At 45.1% G+C, this 20,443-nt stretch overlaps 1 protein-coding gene across 1 annotated transcript in view; it reads right to left on the bottom strand.

Moving 5' to 3' along the window:
* The window catches only part of Fam189a2 (family with sequence similarity 189 member A2), a 56,897-nt gene extending 41,709 nt beyond the window's left edge, over positions 1-15,188 (bottom strand). The window contains exons 1-2 of the mRNA XM_042699399.1: positions 14,622-15,188; positions 1,494-1,550 (exon numbers count right to left, since the gene is read on the bottom strand). Coding sequence (XP_042555333.1) covers positions 1,494-1,550; positions 14,622-15,056 — 492 coding nt within the window. The 5' untranslated portion in view covers positions 15,057-15,188. The remainder of the gene's footprint in view (positions 1-1,493; positions 1,551-14,621) is intronic.
* Between the last annotated feature and the right edge of the window lie 5,255 nt (positions 15,189-20,443).

The raw sequence follows: 20,443 nt of genomic DNA, 5'->3' as shown, positions 1-20,443 counted from the left end.
ATGGGATTGCATGAAATTGCAGAGCTTCTGCATGGCAAAGGACATAGCTAGCAAGATCAATAGAAAACCCACAGATTGGGAGAAGATCTTCACTAGCCATAAAACAGACAAGGGTCTCATATCTAAAATATACCTGGAACTCAAAAAATTAAATCCCCCAACAAAAAATCCTCAAAGAAACAACTGCCCAATAAATAAGTGGGCTAAAGACTTAAAGAGAAACTTCTCTGAAGAGGAAAGAAGGATGGCCAATAGACACATGAAGAAATACTCAACATCCCTAGCCATAAAAGAAATGCAAATCAAAACAACACTGAGATACCACCTCATCCCAGTTAGAATGGCTAAAATCAAGAACTCTAATAACAACAGATGCTGGAGGGGATGTGGACAGAAGGGAACCCTACTGCATTGTTGGTGGGAGTGTAAACTTGTTCAACCACTTTGGAAAGCAGTATGGAGGTTCCTCAAAAGACTCCACATAGAGTTCCCCTATGACCCAGCAATCCCACTTTTGGGCATTTACCTGAATGATCACAAACAAGACCATACTAAAGCTACCAGCACAACTATGTTTATTGCAGCATTATTTACCATAGCTAAGATATGAAAACAACCTAGATGCCCCTCAGTAGATGAATGGATCAAGAAAATGTGGTATATATACACAATGGAATTCTATGCCTCCATCAGAAAGAATGACATTGCCCCTTTTGTTAGAAATGGAAAGACTTGGAAAAAATTACATTAAGTGAAGTAAGCCAGGCCCAAAGAAACATAGGTCCCATGGTTTCCTTTATTTACAATAACTAGTATATGTCTGAGACAAGCAGAAAAGCTCAGATAAGATGATGTTAAGCAAAATGAATCCCAAAATAAGGACACAAGTGTTTTTTTTTTTTTTCTTTCTTGCATTGTTTCTAATGTACTTATAAGGTACCATGTGATTTTTTTGTTGCTTTGGATGTCCCTCCCCCATGGTATAACCCCTGTTTTCACTGTATTTGTTGTTGATATAATTTAGGGAGGGGAAGGGAAAAAACAAATAGTTTAAATAATGATACAGGTGGACCCACTGCAACAATGAGATGTACAAGATGCTATGTCAAAAAATGAACTTTGCAATTGGGGGGGGGCAGGGCAGGGTAGTTGTGGAGATGGGAGGGAAGGGATGGTAGGGGAAAAACAAAGGAGGAAGCAACAATGCTTGATAAGAAATGTACTCATTACCTTGCTCATGTAACTGTAACCCCTCTGTACAGTATTTTCACAATAAAAGACTTAGTTTAAAAAAAGAAGTTTACAGCCAAGCAGAAAACCAGCAAAATTATCATCTTCTGTGATGATCCTCCAAACATCTGTCTTTGATGTTGCCCATCATTAGCTATTTATTTAGTTAGCAAGGAAGCCGAAGCCCTTTTGTAATGTCTCATTCCTACAGACTTCCAACACAGCACATTCTATACAGCGTAAGTTCTAAGGTAGGTACATACCAGAAGAATCATAGGTCTTTTCCAAGTGGTTAACCCTATGATCCCGGACAGAATTACCTGTAAGAAAAAAGAAGAAGATTATCTAGGCAGCAGTGGCTCACACCTGTAATCCTAGCTACTCAGGAAGCTGAGATCTGAGGATAGCAATTCAAAGCCTGCTCAGGTAGGAAAGTCCATGAGAGTCTTACCTCCAATTAACCACCAGAAAACTCTTAGTGGTGCTATGGCTCAAAGTGGTAGAGCACTAGCCTTGAATAAAAGAGCTCAGGGACAGCACCCCTGAGTTCAAGCCTCACAACTGACCAAAAAAATGTATTCATCACTTGACTTATGAAATGGTAACCCCTGTGAATATCACAAAAGAAGGAAAGAAAGAAAGAAAAAAGAAAGAAGGAAGGAAGGAAGGAAGGAAGGAAGGAAGGAAGGAAGGAAGGGAGGGAGGGAGGGAGGAAGGAAGGAAGGAGAGAGAGAGGTGGGGGAGGAGGGCTAGGGAATGTGGCTTAGTTAGTGGTAGAGTGCATAAAGCCCTGGGTTCGATTGCTCAGGACACATAAACAGAAAAGGCCAGAAGTGGCACTGTGGCTCAAATGGTAGAGTGCCAGCCTTGAGCAAAAGAAGCTAAGGGGCAATGCCTAGGCCCTGAAGCCCCAGAACTGGAAGAAAGAACGAGGAGGAGGAGAAAGAGGAGGAGGAGGAGGAGGGAGGAAGAAAAGAGAAGAGATGAATCAAAGGAATTCCTCAGGCCCAGGCACAGCCATCCAAGGTGTGTCCTGGGGGCACATTTTACCCTGGTCACCAGTGTCTGCTGAATGCAGTTGGGCTAGGGTCTCTTTGATGGTACTTTTTCTTGCCAAGATCCCTCCCACATGCCAGCTTACCATCTCTGCTTATTAACTACAAACCACACGTGCCCACAAAGCAGAGGGCCCATCACTCACAGCACCACATCAGGGAGGGAACAGATCTGCCTCTCAGTAGCAAAGACCAAACCCACACGTGGACAGGCAGGCAGCTGACTTCTCGTTATGGGTCTGGGCCTAAATGTCTTCTTATCTGTCTCCCAGGCACTGTACCGCTGCAGTCCGCTTACCTCTAACAGGATGCCACCTCCGGTTCCCCCAGCAACCTCTGCCGCTAAACACCCAGAGGCTGTGTCCCTCTCCACGTGTGGGGGCTGTCTCTAGTTCTTCACACAGAGCCTTGAGACCCAGGCCAGACCATCCCTCCCCCAGGCCAGCTTCCCAGAGTGAGTGCTCGGACCTTGGTCTCATCATTCCCCATCTTTGGCCCTCAACTCTGGTTTCCTGAGAAATGTATCATAAGTGAAGGAAACCATCTCTGAGGTCTCTTTGAGTACAAACCTTGACCCCCCATTGTGTGGAGGGATTGCTCAGAACTCTAAGACCCAGCAAGCATATAGTAGGAGGCGTGTGTGTGTGTGTGTGTGTGTGTGTGTGTGTGTGTGCATAGATGAATGAGTGTGTGTGCATAGATGAATGAGTGTGTGTGTGTGCACACACAGGGGCTACTCACCCATCCACCCACCCTGCGGCCCACTCGACTTGGCCGAGACAATGCACGTGGCTTCTGTGAACACAGAGCTGAAAATTTCACTGCTCTGGAGGGAAACACACACTGCCTGCGATAACTGTTGATTTGAATTATTCATTGGTGTTTGTTACCAGCGTCTCTGAATATAGACCCCTGGGGTTCAGCTTTATGGAGAACTACTTTGGCCATTCAAACAGTGTTATTACCATGAAATGTCCAGCTCCCAATGTAAAATCCCATAAAATAGTCTAAGCTGTACTCTACACATCCCCCATCTACCCATCTTTTCCAGGTTCACAGTTTTGTACATCTACACATTCCGCTATGTACATAGATGCTGTCTAAATCCTCAAGTGTGTGTGTCACTAGAGCTAGACCTCGGGACTTCATGCTCTTGTTTGGCTTTTTTACTCAAGGCTGACACTCTACCCCTTGAGCCACACCTCCACCTCTACCTTCTTGCTGGTTAACTGGAGATAAGAGTCTCACAGACTTTCCTGCCTGGGCTGGCTTAGAGTCTCAATCCTCAGGTCTCAGCCTCTTGAGTAGCTAGGATTACAGGCATGTGCCACCAGCACCCAGTATTTGCTCTTCAAATTCTTATCTACAAATACCCCTACTGGGATGAGTATGTATTCATAGGCACAGGAGTGTGATTTCTACAAAAGAAAAAATGTATCATAAAATGTACACTGTTCTTGCTTCCTCTTTTTCTTGGCCAATAAATAGTTCAGGGAAATCTCTTTGAGGCCTTGTATTAGCTGTGATTCATGTCAGCTAAATGGTAGCAGAACACCTCATTATGTGGCTCTACACCACGCATTCAGTCATTTCTATATTCATGAAACTCACTCATTTCTAGTTTTCCCTTCACAAACAATGCTGAGTAAATATCCAAGGACAGATATCTTTCAAAACAAGTGCTCTGGGCTGAAGGCATGGCTCAACAGGACAGAGCACCTGCCTAACAAGGACAAGGCCCTGAATGCAAACCCAGTAACACAGGAAAAAAAAGAGCTTTTATTTCTATTGAACAGGTGGATAAAGTATGAAGAATGGAGTTAAGGTAAAAGGTGTTTATATTTTTATTGTAATAGATTATGACAGATGTTAGTGTTATTTCAAATAAAGGGCCTCTGAGACCAAAAACAAAATAAGCCATACTCTTTATTTCTTCCTTGAGGAGTGATATTTTGTCAACATGTACTAAGAACAAATCCCAGAAAATGTGTTTTTTTTTTTAATATGTATAAAATGAGGAGTAGCAGTGTGGCTCAAGTACTATGTGGCAGCCTTAAGCAAAGAAGCCAAGCAAAGCCGGGTGCTAGTGGCTCACACCTATAATCCCAGCTACTCTAGAGGTTGAGATCTGAGGATTGTGGTTCAAAGCCAGCCCACACAGGAAAGTTGTGCCACTCTGATCTCCAAGAAACTACTCAGAAAAAGCCAGAAGTGATGCTGTGGCTCAAGTGGTAGAGCACTAGCCTTGAGCACAAAGAGGCTCAACAACAGCTCCCACACCCTAAGTTCAAGCCATAGCACCAGCAAAAAAAAAAAAAAAGCCAACCAAGAGCAAGAGACCCAAAGTTCAAGTCCCAGTAGCAGCACAAATTTATATTTTATATAGCTCTATTATATTACATATAATAATTATATTACATATAATAATTACATGTAATAATTATGTATGATACAGGTTGTATAACATATAATACCATGTAATTATTTTATGCATAAAATGTATATGGCAGATACAAATATTAATAATCTCAAAGTATAGTGACAATGATGCTTGTGATATTGGTGGAGAGAAATATAAAGTGGACAAAGCACGATTCAATGAAAGAGTCGAGATATATGCCAAATTCAGGGACTGGATGACAAATCCCCATCATCACTGTAAGAACTGCTGTTTCCTTGCTGTGGGAAACTGGGGCTGTAGGAAATTGCATCCCTGAGCCCCGCAGCAAGCTCTACCACTTGAGCCACAGCGCCACTTCCGGCTTTTTTCTTGCTTATGTGGTGCTGAGGAATCGAACCCCGGGCCTCAGGCATGCAAGGCAAGCGCCCTACCACTGAGCCACCTTTCCAGCCCCCCCATCCTCCTTTTCTGAAGCTCCATTCACCAGGCACGGTATCCATGCATTCCTCTGACTTCCAATTGGATATTGCTCCCTGCCCTGTGATATGTGTGGTCTGTGCCTACGTTATTACACACAAGATGATTGGCCTTTCCCTCATGTAGGGCGGTTGCTATGCTTCCCTGATCCCAATGACTTCCTGTGCCTGGGGAGGAGAAAAGCGTAAATATAAGCAAGAGGGTGGAAATCTCTGGAATGAAAGCAGGAACGGAAGTGGTGCATTGGAGATCCTTTTCTTAGTAGAAGCGTTCTAAGGTTTACACTCAAAACCTTAGATCTGCTCACCTGGCATTCTACCACTTGAGCTAGTCTACCTCCAGCCATGTGTTTTTAGAGATGGAGGCTTGAGGACTTCTCTCCCTCGGCTGGCCTAGAATCATAATCCTCCCGATCTCTCAGCCTGTGTAGCTAGGATCACAGTCAGGAGCCACTAGCACTTGGCTGGAATGAGTCTTTAAAGAATTCAAGAACTAGGGAACGGATGCTCCCTCTGGTCTCCGGCAGGAATGGAACTCATGAATTCAATCCATCATGAATTCAAGGAAAGAAAGAAATAGAGTATCCTGTCGGGGCTGGAGCTTTATAAGAAAGGAGTCAAGTGGGCCCTCAGCCAGGGTCTTTCCTGGTTCCTATACACCATCTGACTGGCTCTCTCCAGAGGGTCTGGGCAAGTACAACTTGCTGGAGTACACTAAAAGCTCCTAGGAGGAACTCAGTGAGGGATCACAAAGGAGGGGAGGGAAGGAGGGAGGGAGGGAAGGAGAGAGGGAAGGAGGAAGGAAGGAAGGAAGGAAGGAAGGAAGGAAGGAAGGAAGGAAGGAAGGAAGGAAGGAAGGAAGGAAGGAAGGAAGGACAGAAATAGGAGATGAGCTTGCTTGAGTCACTGTGGGAGCCTGGACACGCTTTCTCCTCTTGTGCCTGAGAAAATACATCAACAATCCTCTTCCAGCCCCAGGAGCAGCCTGCCTGGAGTGAATGGACAAGAACTGATGTTCCAGCCTCCCGTCTCTACATGATTATCCTGCCATTGCAAGCAAATTTCCTTTCACTTAGTCATAACCTATTCCTTGTAGATTACAGTAAAGCAGAGACTTTTCCTTTCTTTTTTTTTTTTTCTTTCTGATAATGCAAAGAGGCCTCTGAGCCTTACCACCACTATGGTGAACGGTGCCTTCATTTGCCAGCTTAAAAGCCAAATCATTAAGATCAAAAGCTTATAATTCCACTGCCCTAGTTTCCTCAACTAATCCACAAACATGCCTTCGGGCAAAAATGTTCTGGATCTGCTGTCAAAAGCTGCTGTATCAAAACAGAGAGGTTTTTAAAGGAAAAAAAAAACACCTAAATTGTTACTATCTCATGTTTACCCTGTAAATAAGCACACACACCAAAAAAAACCCCACCTTTCAACAACTTATCTTACCCTATTGCTTTTAGATGGCAGCTGAAAGATTGGAGGGGGAGAGGAAGAAGAGAGAGGAGGGGAGGGAAGAGGGAAAAAGGAGCGTGGAGGAAGGGGAGGGGAGGAGAGGGGAGGATACTGAACAGGAGGGAAGGGCTTAGGAGGGAAGAGGAGTTTCTCCCTTTCTAGCACAACTCATTTAAAACTGAAAGAGTAGGCAACTGGCTGTTTCTAATATATATATACATGTGATAGTTGTGTGGGGGGGTTGTTTTTGTTTTGGGGTTTTGTGTGTGTGTGTGTGTGTGTGTGTGTTTGTTATGGGGCCTGAACTCTGGGCCTGGGCACTATCCCTGAGCTCTTCAGCTCAAGGCAAACTCTACCACTTGAGCCACAGCGTCACTTCCGGTTTTGAGGTGGTTAATTGGATATAAGAGTCTCATGGACTTTCCTGCCTGGACTGGCTTTGAACCTCAATCCTCAGATCTCAGTCTCCTGAGTAGCTATGATTATAGGCATGAGCCACTCATGTCTGGCCAATAGTTGGGGCCGGGGGTTGCCCTAAATACAAAGCATCCTGTTGGTTCTACCTTGATTGAAAATTGCCTTGGTGTTTAAAAAAACATGGCCAGGATTCTATCTGGTGTTAGAGTCCAGCTTTAGGCACTTTCATGTATGTTTTCTGTTTTACACTTTCTCAATTCAATCCTGAGGAAAGAACCATCCCACCCACTTTACAGAAGTGCAACTATGGGCTGGGAAGGTGGCTCAGTGGTAGAGTGCTTGCCTTGCATGCCTGAGGCCCTGGGTTCGATTCCTCAGCACCACATAAGCAAAAAGAAAAATCCAGAAGTGGTGCTGTGGCTCAAGTGGTAGAGCGCTAGCCTTGGGCTGAAGAGCTGAAGGACAGCGCTCAGGCCCAGAGTTCAGGCCCCACAACTGGACCCCCCCCCCAACAAAAAAAAGAAGAAGAAGTGCAAAACCAGTTCAAAGACACAAGCAAAGTGCAGTACTGATCAACATGATCCTGTTGTCAAGTAAAATAAGGGAATGAAGAAAACGTACTCTAGAAAATATACTTAAAATGTGCTTAAATCCTGAAGTTGCTTTTGATGTGTATATATTTATATTTACTATTAGCTGATAGAGAGCTCACAGTGTTTATGTTATCTTATCCTTGAACTGTTTGTTCTTTCTTTATGTTTCATTATTGCAATCTTTATTAAAAGACTGATGTTAAAGTTCACCAGGGTCAAGTTTTAAGAAAGCAGAATTTGGGGCTGGGAAAGTGGCTCAGTGGTAGAGCGCTTGCCTTGCATGCCTGAGGCCCTGGGTTCGATTCCTCAGCACCACATAGGCAAAAAGAAAAAAGCGGGAAGTGGTGCTGTGGCTCAAGTGGTAGAGTGCTAGCCTTGAGCTGAAGAGCTGAGGGACAGAGCCCAGACCCAGAGTTCAGGCCCCACGACCGGACCCCCCCCCAAAAAAAAAGAAAGCAGAATTTCCCCCCTCCCAAATCATGAACTCAAGAAAGGGGTTTATCATAATTTAGATCATTGCCTTAAAGCAGAGGGAAACAAATGCCTGCGGTGATCAAGGCTATTCTAGTTCTCTGAGAAGAACAAAAATCCAATAACCACCTTTCAGTCACTTGTCTTGAAGTAGCTGCAAAGGATTATGGGTGTCATCACAGTCATTAAACAAACGGATGGTTCTCTCTAGTCTTTAATTAAGTCTAGCCCAGTGTGGTAGGCTGGGCCTCCCACAATCCCAGTGGGATCTAATTAATATTCATTAAACATAACCCTCCTCTGAGAACCAGGACAGGGAGGCTTGGAGAGGGACAGGAAGATCTCCCCTCAGCTACCTACTGCAGCGGGTTTTGTCACTGCAGAGGGTTCTGGGTTTGTCTGCTTTTCAGCTAGGATCCTAACTATGTACCTCAGACCAGTCTGGAACTCTCAGTTCTCCTGTCTCATCTGTGATTATAGGCATGCACCACCACGCCCAGTTTACAGATTGTTTTAAAGATGGCTCATCTCTTAGTATCATGATCTTTGGGGATGATAATATATTGAGTCATTAACCAAGGATAAAGGAAAAAAAATGATAGAGTGCTCAAACACTCCCTTCAAGCTGTTGAAAATATGAACCTAAAAGCATGGGGAAAGATTCTTTTAGGAGTTGTTCATTCTTAACAGATAAAATATCTTTTTGATATTCTGGAAAATGCAGGCAACCTCAAAAACTTCAGGCTCAGAATGAGGGACTGTACAGGGACATATAAGGAGAGATGTCTCTTAATTATGTTGCTTAACAAAATAGCATTTTCAAATGAATATTTGTCCTGCAACCTAACTGCATATCAAATACATAATCAATTTTTTTCTAAAACCAAGATTCGTCAGTTTACTACCACAAAGTACCCAATAGTCACTGGAAGTTTGCAATATGAGGAATGCTATGGTGTTCAAACATAGACTCAAGTACATTGTATTTAGTTGACTTTTCCACTCAAGTGCTCATAATATTCTAAGAGGGGCTGGAGGTGTGGCTCAGTGGTAGTGCATGGGCAGACCCTGAATTCAAGCCCCACTGCTAAGGGAGGGAGGGAAGAGAGGAGGGAGGGAAAAGATAAATGGGAATAGAAAGGGGGGGAGGAAAAGACAAGACAAAGAAATTCTGGGTGCCCCTATAAATGTGGTATGTCATACAATGAAATATCAGTCCACAATTAATACAAATAAATTATTGATAAATGGCACAACATTGGGTAAACCCAGACAACATGGGAAGTGAAAGAAGTCAGTCATTAAAGATCACATAGTATATGATGAGCTCATTTATATGAACCATGCAGAACAGACAAGTCCATAGAAACAGGACAGGGGTCAATTAGGGAGGGCCCGGATGGAGTCATTGGGGCAGGGGGAAGAAGAAAAGGGGGTAACTGCTAATAATTTTTGATGGTGACGAAAATTTTCCAACCAAAAGAGAAAAGACAAAAAAAAAACAAATGAAAGAAAAATTTCTGAAACTGAGTGTGATGATGGTTGCATGACTGGATTTACTGAAAAGCTATGGAATGTACTCAGATGACTTCCATGACATGTAAACTCTAAATCAAAGACATCAGGAAAACATAGGTCCCATGGTTTCCCTTATTTGCAATATCTAGTACATGTCTGAGTCAAGCAGAAAAGGTCAGATAAGGTGATGTTAGGGAAATGAACCCTAAGATATGTATTCAAATGTTTTTTTTTCTTTCATGAGATTGTTTCTAACACATTTATAAGATTATTTCTTTGTTGCTTTGTATGTCCCTCCCCCACAGTATAACCCCTGCTTTCACTGTATTTGATGTTGGTATAATTTGTGGAGGGGAAGGGGAAAAACAAATCGTTTAAATAGGGATACAGGTGGACCCATTGCAACAATGAGATGTACAAGTCGTTATGTCTAAAACGAACTTCACAACTTTGGTGCGGGGGTGGGGGAGGTGCGGGGAGGATTGGGTAGGGGGAGGATGGGAAGGGATGGGAAGGGGAAACAAAGGAGGAGGCTACAATGCTTGATAAGAAATGTACTCATTATCTTGCCCATGTAATTGTAACCCCTCTGTACAGTATTTTCACAATTAAAAAAAAAATCAGGAATACTGTTTTTTTTTTCATTTCTGCCGTAATTTTGAGCTCTGTTTAAAAATAAACAATTTAAGGATCTGAATTATTTGCAATGTACCATATTTCTTTTTAGAAAAACACTCTGAGATATTTGTTTTGTTTCATTCCAGTACTGGGGCTTGAATTCAGCCTCAAACTCCACTTGGCTTTTTCCACTCAAGTCTGGTACTCTACTCTGGTACACCTCCACTTCTAGCTTTGGGCTGGAGATAAGAGCTCTTCTCGCAGATTTGTCTGCCTGAGCTTCAAACTGCCATCCCCAGATCTCAGCCTTCTGAACAGCTAGTGTTACAGGCATGAGCCACCAGTGCCTGACTCTGTACTGAAGTAGTTAATGCTTAATGTTATATCTGGAGTTTGCTTTGAAGTATGAGAGGAGTTACAATGGCTGGTGTTGGATCGATGGGCTCATGTGTTGATATTTCAGTGTTTCTCTTAATGAAATGCAAAATGCCAGGGGCACTTAAGACTTCTTGCTCACTTCTTGGAATCTCTCTGTGCTGTTTACATGATCTTTTTATTCGTTTATTTATTTATTTTTTTGTCCATCATGGGACTTGAACTCAGGCCCTGGACACTGTCCCTGAGCTCTTTTGCTCAAGACTAGCTGTTTACTACTTTGAGTCACAGCTCCACTTCTGGTTTTTGAGTGGTTAATTGGAGATAAGTTTCATAGGGACTTCATTGGCTGGAATTTACTTCAAACTTCAACCTTCAGGTCTCAGCCTCTTGAGTAGCTAGGATTATAGGAGTAAGCCACCAACACCAGATTTACATGATCTATTTAAAAATATACATTGAGGGGCTAGGAAGGTGGCTCAGTGGTAGAGCGCTTGCCTTGCATGCATGAGGCCCTGGGTTCGATTCCTCAGCACCACATAAGCAAAAAGAAAAAAGCCAGAAGTGGCGCTGTGGCTCAAGTGGTAGAGCACTTGCCTTGAGCTGAAGAGCTGAGGGACAGTGCCCAGGCCCAGAGTTCAGGCCTCAGGACCGACAAAAAAACAAAAACAAAAAAACAAAGGCCTTACTCCTCTGAACATTTAAAATACTATTTATCAAAATTAATTCTAGGAAAGGGAAATAAGAGGGCTTTGCTGTTAGTGATAGTGGTAATTTGTCTTTGCTTTTAGGTTTGTTTTTGTCTTTTTAGTGAGGAGAATGGGATGCAGAAATGGAGGAAGAAAGGATAAACAAATACAGGCATGATAGTATACAGTACAGAGAAAATAAAATATTCAACTGGTGGGCAAGGACGGGAAGGAGAAACTGGGAAATACTGTCCACAAAGAATTGTACTTATTGGGCTGGGAAGGTGGCTCAGTGGTAGAGCACTTGCCTTGCATGCATGAGGCCCTGGGTTTGATTCCTCAGCACCACATAAGCAAAAAGAAAAAAGCCGGAAGTGGCGCTGTGGCTCAAGTGGTAGAGTGCTAGCCTTGAGCTGAAGAGCTGAGGAACAGCACTCAGGCCCAGAGTACAGGCCCCATAACTGGACCCCCCCCCAAAAAAAAAAGAAGTGTACTTATTACCTGACATGTTTTAGTGATCTCTCTGTATAGCACCTTAATAATAACAATAATAACAATAAAAAATATTTGTTAACAAAAGCTCAAAATTACAATTGCATAGAAGTGCCTAAAATAAATACCTGAACTTAATCATTTGCATTTCTTTAAAAAATATATGCACACATTGAAATATTTATACATGGAATGAGAAGATGCCTGAGATTTGATTCAAAACAAAACAGTAACTGGACTGGACCTAATTCTCACCCATGCTTCTGGAAGCTACCAGAACTCTCACAGCAGCAGAGCTCAGGATGGGTTACAGAAGAGGTGAAACCATTTTGAAATGGAGTGAGGGCTATCTATAGGTTTGTTGTAGTGTTGGTATAAATCTAAAACTCTCTATAATGCAAGGCCTTAAACAAAAACCTAACTTCTCTCACCTACACAAATTCAAAACATGACACACTTTTTTGTCCTAAGGCATCAAGAAAATCATAGTATTCTTATAGTACTTTCTTTAAATCTCATTTACTTGTTCTGTGGTTATATCGATTGGTCCTGTTATGATTCTGCAGATTCTGAGATCAATGTCAGGAACATGTCACAAAACAAAGATGTTACAGGGTTAGGAATAATAAAAGAGAATCCAGGAACAGTGCGCTGGTAGTTTGGGCCTGTGATCCTAGCTACTCAGGAGGCTGAGATCTGAGAATTGAGGTTCAAGGCCAGCCTGGGCAGGAAAGTCCATAAGATTCTCATCTCCAATTAACCACCAGAACACTGAAGTGGTACTGTGGCTCAAAGTGGTAGAGCTTAGCCTTAAGTGAAAGATCTGAGTGGCAGTGCCCAGGCCTTGAGTTCAAGCCCGATGACAGAAAAGAGAGAGAGAGAGAGAAAGAGAGAGAGAGAGAGGAGAGAGAGAGGAGAGAGAGAGAGAGAGAGAGAGTCCCATTCCAAACCCTCTGCTTCCTTCTCTGCTCTTCTCTGCTCCTTCCTTCTCTGTTTGGTTCAATTCAGAGATAAGGACATGTCTACTGGCAAGCCCAGAGTACTGGCCTTCATCTCCTACTGATAATCTTTGTGTTATACTTCATCAAATCCAATTGCAGTTCAGCTGACATCTAAGAGCATTTATTTACCTCTGAAATAATTCTCAAAAGGAAACTGATTTCAGGTTTGAACATTAGAAGAGGAAAAAGAAAATCAGCCAAGTACTAGCCGCTCACGCTTATTATTCTAGCTACTCAGGAAGTTGAGCTACGAAGATTGAGGTTCAAAGCCAGTTTGGGCAGAGGAGTCTGTGAGACTCTTACCTCCAATTAAATACCAAAAAGCCTGAAGCGTACCTGTGTCTCAAGTGGTAGAGTGCCAGCCTTTAACAAAAAAAGGGACAGTGCCCAAGCCCTGACATGCCCATGCATGTGTGCACGAGAGAGAGAGAGAGAGAGAGAGAGTCCTAAACTATCTATCTTTGATAACACATAGACTGTGATTTTACAAACAGCAAATTCCTTTTAAAATATGAATAATAATTTAAAAATTACATAAGAATCTGGCCTGTGGCATCCCAAGGAATAAAACACAGCTACCATTTGGCTGATTGCTGCCAGGCAAGTGTTGTAGGGAGACAAAGGGATCTAATTCCTACACTGCTTGGAATACCCAGCCTCCAGAAAACAGTGGCAAGGTCCCAAGGCAAGGCCAGAGACAGAATTTTGTCCAACTGATGCACAAATTGTGAGTTTCACTCCCCATACACAGCCCAGGCCAGATGGCTATCAGTATGACCGTCTATCATCTAAGTATTTCAAAAGAAGAGTGGATTGGTCCACAGGAAGTGCAAATTTTTCCATTCAAACTCAAGGAACCTGCTGCTCTTAAGGTTTTCATTCAAGCAATTACTCTAGGTTTAATAAGTGCTCCCTACACTCTTAAATTTTGCTTTTGGAGCTGGGTAATGTGTGACCCTTTAAGAGCACAGTTTCTACAAAATACAGACGTTGACTCAACTGCAGATAGTTGTAAAACCTATAGCAACTGCCATACTACCGGGTTGCCTTAGTTCATAGCTATCATTTACTTTGCTGATCCTCTACAATCATTCCAAAGAACTGTGTCCACCTCTTCTCGCTGCCTGCAAACCTCACGGGGCTGCATGTCTCGCAACTTGTAGAAGTCTTCGGAAGGAGGTAGGAGAGACAGACGCTGGGGCAGGCTGGCTGGAGGTTAGGCTTCTCTGGAGAATAAATCTTCCTTGCTAGACAAGCTCAGGACTGGGTCGGGAGCAAGTCTCCAGCCACCTGCCCCACACTCCCAGGGCTCCTCCGTAATGACAGGTTCTATTTCTTGAGAATCAGATTGTGCAGAGCAGTCTGCCAGGGCACCAGGGGCTCGCCTGGAGTGAGGGGGGCCTTTCTTTTAATGACCGGGTGCAAGCAGGCAGCGAGTTCCACGCACCCTCCCATTACCTCTTTCTCAAGGAAGAGTGGCAGCCATCCAACACCAGGCACGTTCAGGGGGCCCTGTCTGTCCCTTGTCACTCCGTCCATCCCGCACATCTAATCTGCATTCATGCCATCCTGCGTCCAGTCTCTCCAAGAGTTCGATCGCTTTGTTTTATGATAATAACTTGATGTGGGGGGGGGGGGGTGACAATAAAATCCTCCAGCCTGAGGACAGACAGTGCCCAGCTCCCTCCCCGCCCCCCCCTGAACTTGACTCCCCCACACACTCAGCATCTCCCCAGTCTTCACGGGGTGTGCGCTCCCCTAAACGCAGCCCTGGGACGGGGGGTGGAGGGGGGGCACTGGCCGGGGCCAGCGGGGTGCGCACGCCGTACTCACCGAAGAGCCGGCCCAGAACGGGCACGAGTTCTTCACCTGCGGGGAGCTGCTCAGAGACAGCGCCCCGAAGCTGAGCGCCACCATGCAGCAGCCCAGGACCAGCTGCAGCAGCCCGAGCGACAGCAGCGGGCGCGCGGGCAGCAGCGCGGGGCCGGGGCCGGGGCCGGGGCCGGGGCCGGGGCCCGCGGCGGCCCGGCGCGCGGACAGCGCGGGCGGCGCGGCCAGAACCCCGGCGGCCCCCGCGGTGGCGGCGGCGGCGGCGCCGCGAGGCCGCGCCGGGGGCGGCCGCGCGCTCCGGGACCAGCGCGGCCGCAACGGGGGCAGCGGCGGCTCCTGGGCGGTGGCGGCCGCCGTGCCTGCACCCCCGGACTGAGGACCCCCCGAAAGGCCCGCTACCGGGCAGCAAGAGCCCGGGAGCACCACGGGCAGAGACATGGACGCGCGAGGAGCGGAGCGGCCGGCGATGGCGGGGAGGAGACCCGGAGCCGGGCGGATCCGAGGGCGCCGCGCACTGGGCACCGCGGGCGGGATCCGAGCCCGGGGGGGGGGGGGGGGGGGGGAGGGAAGGAAATGCACCCGGCGCCCAACCACCGCTCGCGGTCGCCAGCGCCGCGGCGCCCGCCGGCCGCTCCCACCTGCCGGCCCCCGGCCGCTCCGCCCCACGCGCGCCGGCCCACGCCCAGCCCGGGACGGGTGTCCGGTCCCCGGGGCCTCGGCGAGCCGGCCGCCGACGGTGCGGAGTCGGTCCCCGCCCACCCAGAGGTGACCCGGGCCCCCTTTCCAATGTCCCCTCACCCCACCCTGCGACAGGAGCGGGGGGGGGGAGCGCGGAAGTCGTGAACTGGGCCAGGACGAGGCCGATCTGCCCCCCATCTGGCCGTCTGGAGAAGGGGGTGCGGGGGGGGGGCTTTCCTGACGGGGCCCGGGACGGGGATGGGGGGGGGGGGGCTGTGGAGTGGACTTCGTCTCCAAAAAGGAAAAATCCAGGCCGCCCTGACCCACGTGGGCACACCGGGTTACCCGAGCCCGGCTTGGGCTGCGGGAGCTATGAGCATCCCCTGATGGAACCGTGGAACAAACAAGGGACAACCAAACTTCCCCGAAAAGTAGCCCGATCACAGAATCCGAGTCTGCCTTGCCAAGTTGTGAAACAACATGGGAGCTTTTCAAAAGAAATGATTCACCTTTGCGAAAGGATCTTTCTCTCCCCCCCCCCATAATACACCTTGTTCCTGATGCATCCGAAGTGACATGCATAAAACGATTAGATAAGAACGTGTCACTTTGCACCCAGTCTCAATATTACGACAAAGCTTGTTTTATTGGCAAGACCTTCCTGAGGATCTGGAAGATAATTTCCCCCAGAGAAACGCTTCCCACTTTCCCTGTTCTGCTTGTGAAAGTTGCATTTATTTTTGGTCATTACTTACTTCAACCCACGATGCTATGTACTGCTAATGTGTTTGTGTTTACATACACACTTTTTAAATTATTAAAGTGCTTGTGATTAATGGTCCACGGGACTTCCTATCAGCCTACTCTTGGGAATAAACTGAGCCTGCAGGGAAATGGAGAGGTCTTTTTCAATTAATGTTTGAAGTCTGTTGTTTTCACTCAGCAGAGAGAGACAGAGACAGAGACAGAGATAGAGACAGAGACAGACAGAAGGGAAGGGAACAGAGAGAGAGAATGAAAGAAAGAGAAAGGAAAGAAAAAGAAAGAGAAAGAAAGAAAAAGAAAAGACAGAGAGAGAGAAAGAAAGAAAAGAAAAGAAAGAAAGAAAACCACCCATGGTGTATACACTAAAATTTCAGTTTCTTGGTGCTAAGGTTATACCGCTTATTGTATAGACAGGCTTTAAAGTATTTAAAGAATGTATTATTACACCATGCAATAGAGTTAAGTCAGCCAGAGTCTTAAGACATTCTCCCAACTAAGCAAATCTATCCTATTGGCCTGCCCTTGACACCTGAAACTGGCCATTAAAAATACATTCCTGTGTCTAAGAATGTTGGTGCTAGAAGTCAGGATATCCTCCTTCCCTTGCAGATAGTTACTCTGGAAAGGGGGGCAGGGGAAGGTGAGGGGGCTGGTGTCAAGCCATTTCTCAATGCGTGCGTGCTACTTACATACAAGGGTCATTAGGAAAAGTCAGAGTTCACTTAAGATTTGCACATTCCTCTACATGTATTTTGTACTTCATACAATATTGAAATATTTCTAAGTGCTCAAATATTTCTTTTCTCTATGCAGGAAAGATGCCACATAGTTTTTACCTAATAGCTTTATTCATCTCATACGGCCACTGAAAGAACTTTCTCCAAAGCTACTACTACCTCAGTGTTACTGTACTGCCATTCCTCCCCACTCCCCTTTTCCTTTTCCTCCCTTTTCGTTCCTGGTTACATTCATAGCTGTGAGTTTCTTTTCTGTGAGTTTTATGAACACAAATATAGCCTTCAAGGGTATGCCATTAACACCCTTGTAACTGGAGCTTGGCTTCTGGATACCCAAACACTTGCTTACAGTAAATCTTTAGTCATACTTGAGCAAGTTATATGTAACCAAACTCTGACAGGATGCTTCAGAGCCACTGAATTCGGGTTGACTTAAAAACCAAACCAAACAACAACAATAACAACAAAAAACGTTAGAGTCAGCCAGACACCTGTAGCTCATGCCTGCAACCCTAGCTACTCAGGAGGCTGAGACCTAGAAGATTACAGTTTGAAGCCAGCCTGGCAAGAAAAGACCTTGAGACTCCATCTCCAAAATTACCAGCTAAAAGTAGGGCTGGAGTCATGGCTCAAGTGGTAGAGTGCCTTCCCTGAGCAAGCAAACTGATGAAGCAGGAGGCCATGATCAACCATGAGGCATGGTATCAGCAAAAAAAATAAAGTCTATGAATTAAACACAATGAGATCCCTTGTACTATTAATATATGCTAATAAAATAGTAATAAAAATAGTAATAATAAAAGTTGAGGGGTTTAAAAAACAGTTTGGCAGTTCCTTAAAAAGTTAAACATAGAGTTATCTGTGGACCTAGTAATTCCACCTCTAGAAATGAAAATACATACCCACACAAAAGTTGCACACCCTTAGTGGTTTTATCCATGATTGCCAAAAGAAGGAGGAAACTCAAGAAGAATCAAATGAATGAATGAGCCAAGCTGGGCACCAGTCTCTCATGCCTGTAATCCTAGCTATTCTGGAGGCTGAAATCTGAGGATCATGGTTCAAAGCCAGCCCGGGCAGGAAAGTCTGTGAGACTCTTATCTCCAATTAACTACCAGAAAACCGGAAGTTGTGCTGTGGCTTAAGTGGTAGAACACTCACCTTGAGCTGAAGAGCTCAGGGACAGGGCCCAGAGTTCAAGCCCCACAACCGACAAAAAAAAAGAAAAAGAAAAATGAATGAATGAATGAATGGAAAAATGTGGCATGTCCATCCAATAGAATATTTTCTTCAGTAATAAACAAGTGAAATATTTATACATGCCACAACATGCATGAGCCTTGAAACTGTGCTATGTGAAAGAAGCCAGGCATAGAAGATCACATCTTATATGAGACCAATTACATGAACTGTCTAATCAAATCCAGAGAGAGAGAAAGTAGCTTACTGGCTAATGAGTGCTGGAAGGAGATTGGAGAGAGAGGTAAAAGCTAATAGGTGTGGTGTTGTGTGTGTGTGTGTGTGTGTGTGTGTGTGTGTGTGAGAGTATTTGGGCTTGAACTCAGGGCCTAGGCACTGTCCTTTAGCCTTTTTCCCTCAAAGCTAGAGCCTTACCACTTAAGTCACAGCTCCATTTCCAGCTTCTTGGTGGTTAATTGTAGATAAGAATATTATGGACTTTCCTGCCTGGCTGGCTTTGAACCTCCATCCTCAGATCTCAGCTTCTTGAGTAGCTAGGATTATAAGCATGAGCCACTGGCGCCAAACTAGGGTTGATTTTTAAGGAGATAAGAATGTTCCATAATTGATTGTGGTAATTATTGCACAATTCTGTGAATAGACAAAAACAAACCAAAACCAATGGACTGTACAATATGGAAACTATGTCCTAATAAAGCTGTAGACAAATAAAAAAAAAAAATCAAAAGGAAGAACCTGTGGAAAACGGATCCAGATGCTTTGTTAATTATTGGCCAAAGTTCAAGTTTATAATAATGGTGCCGTATTGTTTGGTAGAACCCGGCCGCTAGATCTCCTCAAGATCAAAGTTAAATTCCAAGAAGGTTATATCCCTCCCACCCACCCCTCCCCACCTGCCCTCCCCATTCCATTCCCCACACTCAAGACTCCCCACCCAGGAGGCTTGTTCTAGACACTTAGCCTCCTGATCCTTCTCTACTCCTCACCTTGCCAACTAATTAAGGAGGTCATTCCTTTCCTGTTGGGGAGATCCTGAAGAAACCCCTCAAAACATGTTCCCTGGCTGCCTCCAGCTCTTCCACTGCCAAAAAAGGTGGGATACGGGAAGGACTCTCAAAGTCTCCATCTCAAACTAAGCTCTGCAGACCCCAGAACCACTCTGGAGTAGGCATGGAAAACCCAGCCCTCCCCCCCCATACCTATGCAGTTAGGCGCCCAGGACTGCAAGGCTAGGGAATCTAACCTTACCAACATGAGAGAAATGTTAGCATGTGCTAATGTTTCAAGAATTTTATCCAGCTATTTTTCTGCAGAGGGGGGCTTGATCCATAGTTTCGTTGACAAGCAAAAGCAAATAATTTGGTTTAAAACCAAATTATGGGCCAAGCATGATGGGCCAAGCTTGTAGGAAAATCACTGTCCAAGGATGGCCAGGACAAAAGCAAGAGACCAGACCCTGTCTAAAACAAACTAAAGCAAAAAAGACTAACAGCATGGCCCAAATGGTAGAGTGCTTGCTTAACAAGTACAAGGCCCTCAATTCAAACCCTAGTAACACACACACACACACACACACACACACACACACACACACACACACACACACATTGCAAATATGTTGGAAGGATTTTGTTGATCCTTTGTCAAATACTGCCAGACAGGTAACTTTGAGACCCACTGGATAACAATGACAAGGGTGACCCTCCCTCAGTCTGTGACCTCCAGCCCTGTCAGGAGCTTCTCTGGCCTTGAAGGACTTATCTGTAGAATGCAAGTAAGTGTTCCCATCATTTGAGTTTCAAGTTCAACCATTCTCAGCATGGTCTTTGAACAAGGACTATGGGAGCAAATGCCTTTACATCTGCAACAGAGATTCTTACAGACCCAACCCCAGCCTATTCTTCTAAATGCCAAGAGCTCAGGTTTTTCCTGGGCATTGTGATGTGTGAGGTGGGGTGGGCAGATGGGGAAGGCCGCCAGGAGAACTTCCACAGCTTAGAGAAAGGGCTCTATAACCTTTTTTGAGAGAGAAAGAAAGAGAGAGAGAGAGAACTAAGCAAAAGTAAGAAATTCTGAGCAGACGTGGGCAAATCAGACATTAAATTTTTCTGAAGTAATAGGGCAGCCTTAGTTGCTAACAATTCTTAAGGCTTCCAAGACAGATTTATTTGTTACAGGAAAAGCTGCAACTATATTTTGCCCATTGTTGAAGTGAAATGCTGAGAACCTTTTTCAATGCAAATCCCACATGAAACAATTCAGGCCAACTGTTCTGAAATTATTTATGATTCATCAATTTCTAGGAGAGGCAAATTATACCTATATATGTAATAAGGTCTATCTTAAAAATATATGAGTGTGTAAGAATGTAGGTGTATGTGTATGAGAAAGAGGGAGGGAGAGAGAGAGGAGAGAGAGAAGAGGGGGGGAGGGATACCTTGGGTG

This window comes from Dipodomys spectabilis, unplaced genomic scaffold (assembly GCF_019054845.1).
Source record: "Dipodomys spectabilis isolate Male_0828 unplaced genomic scaffold, ASM1905484v1 ptg000241l, whole genome shotgun sequence".
NCBI classification, from domain to species: Eukaryota; Metazoa; Chordata; class Mammalia; order Rodentia; family Heteromyidae; genus Dipodomys; species Dipodomys spectabilis.
Note: the sequence above shows the minus strand (reverse complement) of the source record. Positions and strands in the feature narration are given on the sequence as shown.